The following is a 12,549-nucleotide window of genomic DNA, read 5'->3' as shown; positions in this document are numbered from 1 at the left end:
CATTCTAAAAATATGTTTAATAAAAATTTAAAACATAAAAAGTGGTATAAAAGACTAAATATGACAAGAAAATGTTGCAATGTTTACTCTAATAACACAAAGCGGCCATGCAGGTTGCTATTTTCTTTAAAAAAATAATCAAAATCAATGTCACATTAAATATTCCACTTTGAGATATTTTTTGGGGGAAAATGTTCCATATTTTGTGTTTGCCATATAAAACACAAAGTTGTTTTTTTTTTTCTAAAGAAGGGCTTGATAAAAACAAACAAACAAACAAACAACAATAAAAGTTATAATTGACAGATGGGTCTGAAGTTGATCTCAAGACGATTGTGTTTAAAGTAAACCGTAAAAAAAAAAAAAAAAAAAAGTGTTTTATTTTTAATGATTAGGACCCTTTTGGATCCACAATTATTTTACTGCAACTTTTTTTGTGTCATTGCTAAAAAAATAATAATTAATTGAAATCAATGGTGTTATGTGTTGATATTTCTAAGGCTCCAATTATTCTATCATCTCAAATATTCCACTTTAATATTCTATTGGGGGAAACTATTGCATATTTTGTGTTTTTTTCTTTGTCTTTGACAAAAAGGGTATACAACTTAAATCTTTAAAAATGTTATATTGACAGATAGACCTAATGTTGATCTACTGATTTAAACCTTGAATAACAATAATACAAAATAATGACACATTTTCAATATTTTTTTGACCAAAATCTTTTGGGGTCCCTGGGATCAAACCTGAGTGGAGGCCTGAATGTATATTTTTACACATATATTGTATTGTTAAATAAAAACATATCAAAATAGCCCCCGCTTGCTTTGATTTTTCAGTGTGGCCCTCAGTGGAAAAAGTTTGGACACCCCTGCTGTAGTTAGAGCACTTGCACCCTCTTCTGGAGAGAAAGGCAGACTCAGTACGTGGATAAACTGTATTATGTCTTCTTATAGAATAGAATAGAATAGAATAGAATAGAAAGTACTTTATTGATCCCTGGGGGAAATTAAACCAGGCTGGGCAATTATTTTGACTCTGGGGCCAAATTCAGAGGAAAAAAATGGGCCTGGGGGGCAGGTATGTCTATTTTTTAGGAACACTAATACAACATCTCAAAATAATGTCTGATTTAATGCTAAAAACGTTATAACAGGCCGCCTTAAAAAACGGAATGGAATATTTTAAATTGTTTTACTGAATGAGACACCTAGAATGTACATGAAAATAAAGAATCTGGGATTTCAAATATTAACTAGTATGAATGATAAAACACTGAATATTGACATCTTATGAATGTCACTCACCCTCTCAATCGATATTATTTACAATCGAGCAAAACGCAACAAAAATGCAGCAAACAGTGAAATATGAACGCAAAGGGTAAAAAACCCCACCTACGATCAAATATATCTGATATATCACTAAGTTCTAAAGTTAGTGTCTCATTTTATACTGAATGAGACACCAAAAATGTACATGAAAATGAAGAATTTGTGATTTACAATCTTAAATAGTGTTATTTACAATATTAACTACGAACGATAAAACACTGAATATTGACAACATATGAATGTCACACAGCCTCTCGATCGATATTTAGAATCAAGCGAAACGCAGCAAATATGCAACAAACAGCGAAATATGAACGCGAAGGGTAAAAAAAAAACACCTATGAACTGATATATCTGATACTTCACTAAGTTTTAAACTTAGTCTCATTTTATACTGAATGAGACACCCAGAATGTACATGAAAATACAGACTGTGTGATTTACAATATTAACTATGAACGATAAAACACTGAATATTGACAACATATGAATGTCACACAGCCTCTCCATCGATATTTAGAATCAAGCGAAACTCAGCAAAAATCCAACAAACAGTGAAATATGAAAGTGAAGGGTAAAAAACCCCCACCTATGATCTAATATATCCGATACATCATAACATTTTAAACTTAGTGTATTATTTTATACTGAATGAGACACCCAGAATGTACATGAAATTAAAGAATGTGGGATTTCAAATATTAACTATAAACGATAAAACACTGAATATTGACATCATATGAATGTCACTCACCCTCTCAATTGACATATTTTACAATTAAGCGAAACGCAACAAAAATGCAACAAACAGTGAAACATGAATGCGAAGGGTAAAAAAACCCCACCTAAGATCTAATATATCTGATATATCACTAAGCTTTAAACTTAGTGTCTCATTTTATACTGAATGAGACACCCAGAATGTACATGAAAATACAGACTGTGTGATTTACAATATTAACTATGAAGGATAAAACACTGAATATTGACAACATATGAACGTAACTCACCCTCTCGATTGATATATTTGACATTGGTACTTTAACTTTAACTTAACAATCAAGCGAAACACAACAAAAATGCAACAAACACAGCGAAGGATAGAAAAAAAACCACCCACAATCTGATATATCTGATACATCACTAAGTTTTAAACTTAGTGTCTCATTTTATACTGAATGAGACACCCAGAATGTACGTGAAAATAAAGACTGTGTGATTTACAATATTAACTATGAACGATAAAACACTGAATATTGACAACATTGAATGTCACACCCCCTCTCCATCGATATTATTTTACAATCAAGCGAAACGCAACAAAAATGCAACAAACAGTGAAATATGAATGCGAAGGGTAAAAAAACCCCACCTAAGATCTAATATATCTGATATATCTGATACATCACTAAGCTTTAAACTTAGTGTCTCATTTTATACTGAATGAGACACCCAGAATGTACATGAAAATACAGAATGTGTGATTTACAATATTAACTATGAAGGATAAAACACTGAATATTGACAACATATGAACGTAACTCACCCTCTCGATTGATATATTTGACATTGGTACTTTAACTTTAACTTAACAATCAAGCGAAACACAACAAAAATGCAACAAACACAGCGAAGGATAGAAAAAAAACCACCCACAATCTGATATATCTGATACATCACTAAGCTTTAAACTTAGTGTCTCATTTTATACTGAATGAGACACCCAGAATGTACATGAAAATACAGACTGTGTGATTTACAATATTAACTATGAAGGATAAAACACTGAATATTGACAACATATGAACGTAACTCACCCTCTCGATTGATATATTTGACATTGGTACTTTAACTTTAACTTAACAATCAAGCGAAACACAACAAAAATGCAACAAACACAGCGAAGGATAGAAAAAAAACCACCCACAATCTGATATATCTGATACATCACTAAGTTTTAAACTTAGTGTCTCATTTTATACTGAATGAGACACTCAGAATGTACGTGAAAATAAAGACTGTGTGATTTACAATATTAACTATGAACGATAAAACACTGAATATTGACAACATTGAATGTCACACCCCCTCTCCATCGATATTATTTTACAATCAAGCGAAACGCAACAAAAATGCAACAAACAGTGAAATATGAATGCGAAGGGTAAAAAAAACCCACCTAAGATCTAATATATCTGATATATCACTAAGCTTTAAACTTAGTGTCTTATTTTACACTGAATGAGACACCCAGAATGTACATGAAAATACAGAATGTGTGATTTACAATATTAACTATGAACGATAAAACACTGAATATTGACAACATGTAAACGTCACACAGCCTCTCCATCGATATTTAGAATCAAGCGAAACACAGCAAAAATCCAACAAACACAGTGAAATATGAAAGTGAAGGGTAATAAACCCCCACCTATGATCTAATATATCTGATATATCATAAAATTTTAAACTTAGTGTATTATTTTACACTGAATGAGACACCCAGAATGTACATGAAAATACAGAATGTGTGATTTACAATATTAACTATGAATGATAAAACACTGAATATTGACAACATATGAACGTAACTCACCTTCTCGATTGATATATTTGACATTGGTACTTTAACTTTAACTTAACTTAACAATCAAGCGAAACGCAACAAAAATGCAACAAACAGCGAAATATGAACGCGAAAGATAGAAAAAAAACACCCACAATCTGATGTATCTGATACATCACTAAGTTTTAAACTTAGTGTCTCATTTTATACTGAATGAGACACCCAGAATGTACGTGAAAATAAAGACTGTGTGATTTACAATATTAACTATGAACGATAAAACACTGAATATTGACAACATATGAATGTCACTCACCCTCTCCATCGATATTATTTACAATCAAGCGAAGCGCAACAAAAATGCAAGAAACACAGTGAAATATGAATGCGAAGGGTAAAAAAAAACAACACCTAAGATGTAATATATCTGATATATCACTAAGCTTTAAACTTAGTGTCTTGTTTTATACTGAATGAGACACCCAGAATGTACGTGAAAATACAGAATGTGTGATTTACAATATTAACTATGAACGATAAAACACTGAATATTAACAACATGTGAACGTCCCACCACCTCTCCATCGATATTATTTAGAATCAAGCGAAACACAGCACAAATCCAACAAACACCGTGAATAATGAAAGTGAAGGGTAAAAAACCCCACCTACGATCTAATATATCTGACATATCACAAAATTTTAAACTTAGTGTATTATTTTATACTGAATGAGACACCCAGAATGTACATGAAATTAAAGAATGTGGGATTTACAATATTAACTATGAACGATAAAACACTGAATATTGACAACATATGAATGTCACTCACCCTCTCCATCGACATATTTTACAATCAAGTGAAACGCAACAAAAATGCAACAAACAGTGAAATATGAATGCGAAGGGTAAAAAAACCCCACCTAAGATCTAATATATCTGATATATCATAAAATTTTAAACTTAGTGTATTATTTTATACTGAATGAGACACCCAGAATGTACATGAAAATACAGGATGTGTGATTTACAATATTAACTATGAACGATAAAACACTGAATATTGACAACATGTAAACGTCTCACAGACTCTCGATCGATATTTAGAATCAAGCGAAACACAGCAAAAATCCAACAAACACAGTGAAATATGAAAGTGAAGGGTAAAAAACCCCACCTACGATCTAATATATCTGATATATCATAACATTTTAAACTTAGTGTATTATTTTATACTGAATGAGACACCCAGAATGTACATGAAAATACAGAATGTGTGATTTACAATATTAACTATGAACGATAAAACACTGAATATTGACAACATATGAACGTAACTCACCCTCTCGATTGATATATTTGACATTGGTACTTTAACTTTAACTTAACTTAACAATCAAGCGAAATGCAACAAAAATGCAACAAACACAGCGAAATATGAACGCGAAGGATAGAAAAAAAAAACACCCACAATCTGATATATCTGATACATCACTAAGTTTTAAACTTAGTGTCTCATTTTATACTGAATGAGACACCCAGAATGTACATGAAAATACAGACTGTGTGATTTACAATATTAACTATGAACGATAAAACACTGAATATTGACAACATTGAACGTCACACCCCCTCTCCATCGACATATTTTACAATCAAGCGAAACACAAAAAAAATGCACGAATCGCAGCGAAATATAAACGCGAAGGTTAAAAAAAAAAACTCACCTACAATCTGATACATCTGATATATCACTAAGCTTTCGAACTTTGTTGTAAAAATCTCCTTCCGCGTCTGTCCCTGACACCCACGTTTCAGGCTGACACTCAGTGGAAACACACCCACACTGCTTGGTACCCCGTCTGAGCTGCTGCGACTTACATGACCATAGTAACTCATTAGATTACCATAGTAACTAATTAGATTACCATAGTAACTACTGTGTCATGCAAAAACGCAGATTCCAACCATTGAAATACTTTTTATAGTTCAAGACTTATGCTCATTTGAAAACATCACTACAGTTTCCATCTTAAAGATCTAAAACAGGGGTAGGGAACCTATGGCTCGCGAGCCAGATGTGGCTCTTTTGATGACCGCATCTGGCTCTCGGATAAATCTGAGCTGACTTTGCTCAGCACGATAAATAATGAATAATTCCACTTGTAATCAAAAATAACGTTCAAAATATAAAACATTCTCATGCATTTTTATGTTCAAGAAGTTGCGTTAATGGTAAGAAGTTATTTATTATTGGTTAGTGTGGGGCTTGCCCTCTTGGGGGTTCTTCAGACCACCAGGCACCGACATGAGAGCCTGTTCCAGGGTTACAATATTTTTTTATTTTTCAACAAGTCTCTTAGTTGCTTTCCAGTAATTGTCTTTTTCTCTTTGGTTCTCGCTCTCTCCTGGCTGCTGCTTATAAACAGAGCGACAGGTGATTAGAAAACAAGGCCCAGCTGGGCCATCTACGCACCTGTCACTGATTTCGAGGTCGACCCTGGCAACACCCCGCTTCGCTGCAGGCCCGTAGGCCACGCCCCCTCCACAGTTAGCTTCAGAATAACAATGTTATTATAAATAATAAGAGACCTATTATACTCTAGAAATGTTGGTCTTACTTGAAAATGCACGCTTTGAGTTGTGTTCAGTGTTGAAAAAAATATTATATGGCTTTTACGGAGATACATTTTAAAAATATTTGGCTTCTTGGCTCTCTCAGCCAAAAAGGTTCCCGACCCCTGATCTAAAACAATTATTTAGTACTGGTACCAAAATATTGGTGTCGGGACAACCCTAGTTGTCGTTTGTGAAGCAATTTGAGGAATTTGTGATTAAGGCCTGTACAAATCAAGATGAGTTCTAATGTTTACTGCTTGTCAAGCCTCGCCCATGTAAACGTGCTGCAGGACTGCTGGTGTCAAAGATTTTAAATGCAAAATAGCACGTATTATCAATATCAACATTCATGTTTGCACTAATGTAAATGAGTAGATGCAAGTACGAAATAAGTAACCAATTGGCGGAAAAGCCACCTGGTTACATTGTCAATCATAAGGTAGCAACAAGGAAGGTTGAAACGTGCAAGGAGTCATTTGAATAAAAGGGTCATAAAAGTTGACATGTTTTGCATAACAAGAATTTCTTGTCTTTTTGTCTTCTCACAGGCGGAGCTGATAACAAGTTCACAGTCGTCCAAAGGATCTTCATGTTCACACAATGATTTGCATATTCAGCTGACCCCAAAAGAAGTGCCACTCGGTCACTAAGTCAAGTGTTGACTTTGCAGCATGTTGGAGTTATTAGTGAGGCGGGGAAATACAAATAATGTTTTTACAAATAATGTTGTTTTTTTTTTTACAAAGAGTTTCAGTCCAAATATTGTGTATGTTTTATTTCCTAAAAAATATTTTTTAATATGCAGTATCTTACATGCATGTGGGAGACTTAAGTCAAATAAGAGCAGGGGGTTTCAAAGTGCATAAAAGGGAAAATTTGCAGCAAAACGAAGTCAAATTTCATCTTTCAAGACTTGAAAACACATCTTCCACCAACTTTGGGCTGCAGGGGGCGCTCCCCGCCCTCAATATATATATATATATATATATATATATATATATATATATATATATATATATACACTGTATTTATATTATCCACATGTGAATAATGCTGTATAATAGACTGAATTTATATTATTTACATGAGAATAATGCTGTATAATAGACTATAATATTCATGTCATATTTGAAAGGTTCTGTATTATAACCTGTATTTATATTATTCACATGTAAATAATGCTGTATAATAGACCGTATTTATATTATTCACATGTGAATAATGGTGTATAATAGACTGAATTTACATTATTCACATGATAATAATGCTGTATAATAGACCGTATTTATATTATTCACATGTGAAAAATGCTGTATAACAGACGGTATTTGTATTATTTACACGTAAATAATGCCATATAATAGACTGTATTTATATTATTGACATGTAAATAATGCTGTATAATAGACCGTATTTATATTATTCACATGTAAATAATGCTGTATAATAGACTGTATTTATATTATTCACATGTAAATAATGCTGTATAATAGACCCTATTTATATTATTCACATGTGAATAATGCTGTATAATAGACTGTATTTATATTATTCACATGTGAAACATGCTGTATAATAGACCCTATTTATATTATTCACATGTGAATAATGCTGTATAATAGACTGTATTTATATTATTCACATGTGAAACATGCTGTATAATAGACCGTATTTATATTATTCACATGTGAATAATGCTGTATAATTGACTGTATTTATATATTTACATGTGAATAATGCTGTGTAATACTGTATTTGTATTATTCACATGTGAATAATGATTTATAATAAATTGGATTTATATTATTCAAATGTGATAAATGCTGTTATAATAGACTGGATATATATTATTCACATGTAAAAAATACTTAAGTGTTTATTGTTTATTGTGAGCAAACTGTGGTGCTGAATTCCCCCCAGGGATCAATAAAGTACTTTCTATTCTATTCTTATATCATTGTATGGAAACACTGGCAATGAATAAAACCTTTACAGGTAGGGATGTCACATTCCATATCCCAGTTATTGGGAACAAACCAAGCCAACTGAGTGGAGGCCTAAATGTATATTTTTTTATACATATATCGTATTGGTTTTTGAAATAAAAATAATGAAAACGGCCCCCGCTTGCTCTGATTTTTCAGTGTGCGGCCCTCAGTGGAAAAAGTTTGGACACCCCCGACATAGAAGAGTCATGCTACCCACACAAATGTTATGTGTTTCCCATTCATTTGTGGCCACAAATAAGGATTGGTCCGCCCTCGCTGGTAAACAAATCAGAGTCTAGTTCAAGTGTGGCGGATGTATTGCACATCCACTTGGCAACACACCTGCTTTCAACTTCATGGCTGTAATTATCCAGGACAGGTATGCACTCAATGTGATGTGTAACTTGCGTAATGCATTTCTTGGGTAATTGAACACGCACGGTCAAGAAAGGCTAAGTACTCGATCCGCCTCCACAAGCCCAAAAAACGTGCGTAGAACCGCATGCAAAGAGTGCAGAATGTTATGGTTGTTGCTTGCCTTAGCCACACAGGAAGTCTTATCAAGTTGCTTGCCTTAGCCACACAGGAAGTCTTATCAAGTTGCTTGCCTTAGCCACACAGGAAGTCTTATCAAGTTGCTTGCCCTAGCCACACAGGAAGTCTTATCAAGTTGCTTGCCTTAGCCACACAGGAAGTCTTATCAAGTTGCTTGCCTTAACCACACAGGAAGTCTTATCAAGTTGCTTGCCTTAGCCACACAGGAAGTCTTATCAAGTTGCTTGCCTCAGCCACACAGGAAGTCTTATCAAGTTGCTTGCCTTAGCCACACAGGAAGTCTTATCAAGTTGCTTGCCTCAGCCACACAGGAAGTCTTATCAAGTTGCTTGCCTTAGCCACACAGGAAGTCTTATCAAGTTGCTTGCCTTAGCCACACAGGAAGTCTTATCAAGTTGCTTGCCTTAGCCACACAGGAAGTCTTATCAAGTTGCTTGCCTTAGCCACACAGGAAGTGTTATCAAGTTGCTTGCCTTAGCCACACAGGAAGTCTTATCAAGTTGCTTGCCTTAGCCACACAGGAAGTCTTATCAAGTTGCTTGCCTTAGCCACACAGGAAGTCTTATCAAGTTGCTTGCCTTAGCCACACAGGAAGTCTTATCAAGTTGCTTGCCTTAGCCACACAGGAAGTCTTATCAAGTTGCTTGCCTTAGCCACACTGGAAGTCTTATCAAGTTGCTTGCCTTAGCCACACAGGAAGTCTTATCAAGTTGCTTGCCTTAGCCACACAGGAAGTCTTATCAAGTTGCTTGCCTTAGCCACACAGGAAGTCTTATCAAGGGTGCCCAAAGATGGGACCGGGGGCCAAATTTGGCCCTCCGAGTCATTTCGTTTAGCCCGCTATGGCTAATAAATGTTCATACTTTCAAACACACAATCATTTATGGCACGTCTGCAAGGCTAATTACCATATTTTCCGAACTATAAGGCGCACTTAAAATCATTTTTATTTTCTCAAAACTCGACAGTGCGTCTTATAAACCGTTGCGCCTCATGTACGGAATGATTCTGGTTTTGCTAACCTACCTTAAAGCAATTTTATTTGGTACATGGTGTGATGGTAAGTGTGACCAGTAGATGGCAGTCAAACATAAGAGATATGTGTCACCTACAATATGATGGCAATATGACTCAAGTACAAACCCCGTTTCCATATGAGTTGGGAAATTGTGTTAGATGTAAATATAAACAGAATACAATGATTTACAAATCCTTATCAACTCATATTCAATTGAATGCACTACAAAGAAAAGAGATTTGATGTTCAAACTCATAAAGTTTTTTGTTGTTTTTGTTAATAATAATTAACTTAGAATTTCATGGCTGCAACACGTGCCAAAGTAGTTGGGAAAGGGCATGTTCACCACTGTGTTACATCACCTTTTCTTTTAACAACACTCAATAAACGTTTGGGAACTGAGGAAACTAATTGTTGAAGCTTTGAAAGTGGAATTCTTTCCCATTCTTGTTTTATGTAGAGCTTCAACTTTCAACAGTCCGGGGTTTCCGCTGTCGTATTTTACACTTCATAAAGCGCCATTTTTGATGGGAGACAGGTCTGGACTGCAAGCGGGCCAGGAAAGTACCCGCACTCTTTTACTACGAAGCGACGCTGTTGCAACACTTGTCTTGCTGAAATAAGCAGGAGCGTCCATGAAAAAGACGGCGCTTAGATGGCAGCATATGTTGTTCCAAAACCTGTATGTACCTTCCAGCATTAATGGTGCCTTCACAGATGTGTAAGTTACCCATGCCTTGGGCACTAATGCCCCCCCATACCATCCCACATGCTGGCTTTTGAACTTTGCGTCGATAACAGTCTGGATGGTTCACTTCCCCTTTGGTCCGGATGACACGATGTCGAATATTTCCGAAAAGTGAAGTGAAGTGAATTATATTTATATAGCGCTTTTTCTCAAGTGAATCAAAGCACTTTACATAGTGACACCCAATATCTAAGTTACATTTAAACCAGTGTGGGTGGCACTGGGAGCAGGTGGGTTATGTGTCTTGCCCAGGGATACAACGGCAGTAACTAGGATGGCACAAACGGGAATCAAACCTGCAACCCTCAAGTTGCTGGCACGGCCACTCTACCAACCGAGCTATGCCGCCCTACCAAAACAATTTGAAATGTATACTCGTCAGACCACAGGACACTTTTCCACTTTGCATCAGTCCATCTTAGATGATCTCGGGCCCAGAGAAGCCGGCGGCGTTTCTGGATGTTGTTGATAAATGGCTTTCGCTTTGCATAGTAGAGCTTTAACTTGCACTTACAGATGTAGCGACCAACTGTAGTTACTGACAGCGGTTTTATGAAGTGTTCCTGAGCCCATGTGGTGATATCCTTTACACACTGATGTCGGTTTTTAATGCAGTACCGCCTAAGGAATCAAAGGTCTGTAATATCATTGCTTACGTGCAGTGATTTCTCCAGATTCTCTGAACCTTTTGATGATTTTACGGACCGTAGATGGTAAAATCCCTACATTCCTTGCAATAGCTCGTTGAGAAATGTTGTTCTAAAACTGTTCGATTATTTGCTTACAAAGTGGTGACCCTCGCCCCATCTTTGTTTGTGAATGACTTAGCATTTCATGGAAGCTGCTTTTATAGCCAATCATGGCACCCACCTGTTCCCAATTAGCCTGCACACCTGTGGGATGTTCCAAATAAGTGTTTGATGAGCATCCCTCAACTTTATCAGTATTTATTGCCACCTTTCCCGACTTCTTTGTTACGCGTTGCTGGCATCAAACTCTAAAGTTAATGATTATTTGCCAAGTTTGAACATCAAATATGTTGTCTTTGTAGCATATTCAACTGAATATGGCTTGAAAAGGATTTGCAAATCATTGTATTCTGTTTATATTTACATCTAACACCATTTCCCAACTCATATGGAAACGGGGTTTGTATGTTGATAGAACCCACAATGCTGTGTCAGACCATGTCTAAATCCACCCCCCAAAATAGAACCCACTTTACTGACCTTTGACCTTGGTGCGGTGGCATAGATGGAAGAGCTTGTCTTGTCAGAGATATTGTTATCCCGGCCCGGTCCTTCCACCGGACTGTTAATTGGTTCAGCAGCACTGAAGCACACAACAGTACAAATATCACAACAATGTAATAAGGTCGGACCAAAATCTAATGTCCGTAACAATAATAAAGCATATCTGAGCTTTTTAAAGATGTTGGTGACATAAATGTGATGCTTTGTACCTTCTGTTCATTCTATTTCGAATTCTATAAACAAAAGTTGGACATACATTTAATGACTCTTTTTGAAAACGACAATAGGAGGACAAAGGTGTTACCATTATGCTAAAAACATGCTAAACGCGAAGGAAAAGTTAAAATACTGTGTGGAGGGGGGTGTGGCCCGCGGCCCTGCATCGTAACAGGTTGTGCCAGGACCGGTCTTGAAGTCAGCGACAGGTGCATAGATGGCCCAAGTGGGCCTTTTTTATCTAA

General features: G+C 35.7%; 1 protein-coding gene across 1 annotated transcript in view; it reads right to left on the bottom strand.

The window, feature by feature from the left end:
* The window catches only part of LOC133539587 (uncharacterized), a 198,440-nt gene that overhangs the window by 135,205 nt on the left and 50,686 nt on the right, over positions 1 to 12,549 (bottom strand). Inside the window, exon 2 of the mRNA XM_061881608.1 lies at positions 12,065 to 12,167. Coding sequence (XP_061737592.1) covers positions 12,065 to 12,167 — 103 coding nt within the window. The remainder of the gene's footprint in view (positions 1 to 12,064; positions 12,168 to 12,549) is intronic.

This window comes from Nerophis ophidion, linkage group LG21 (assembly GCF_033978795.1).
Source record: "Nerophis ophidion isolate RoL-2023_Sa linkage group LG21, RoL_Noph_v1.0, whole genome shotgun sequence".
Taxonomy (NCBI): Eukaryota; Metazoa; Chordata; class Actinopteri; order Syngnathiformes; family Syngnathidae; genus Nerophis; species Nerophis ophidion.
Note: the sequence above shows the minus strand (reverse complement) of the source record. Positions and strands in the feature narration are given on the sequence as shown.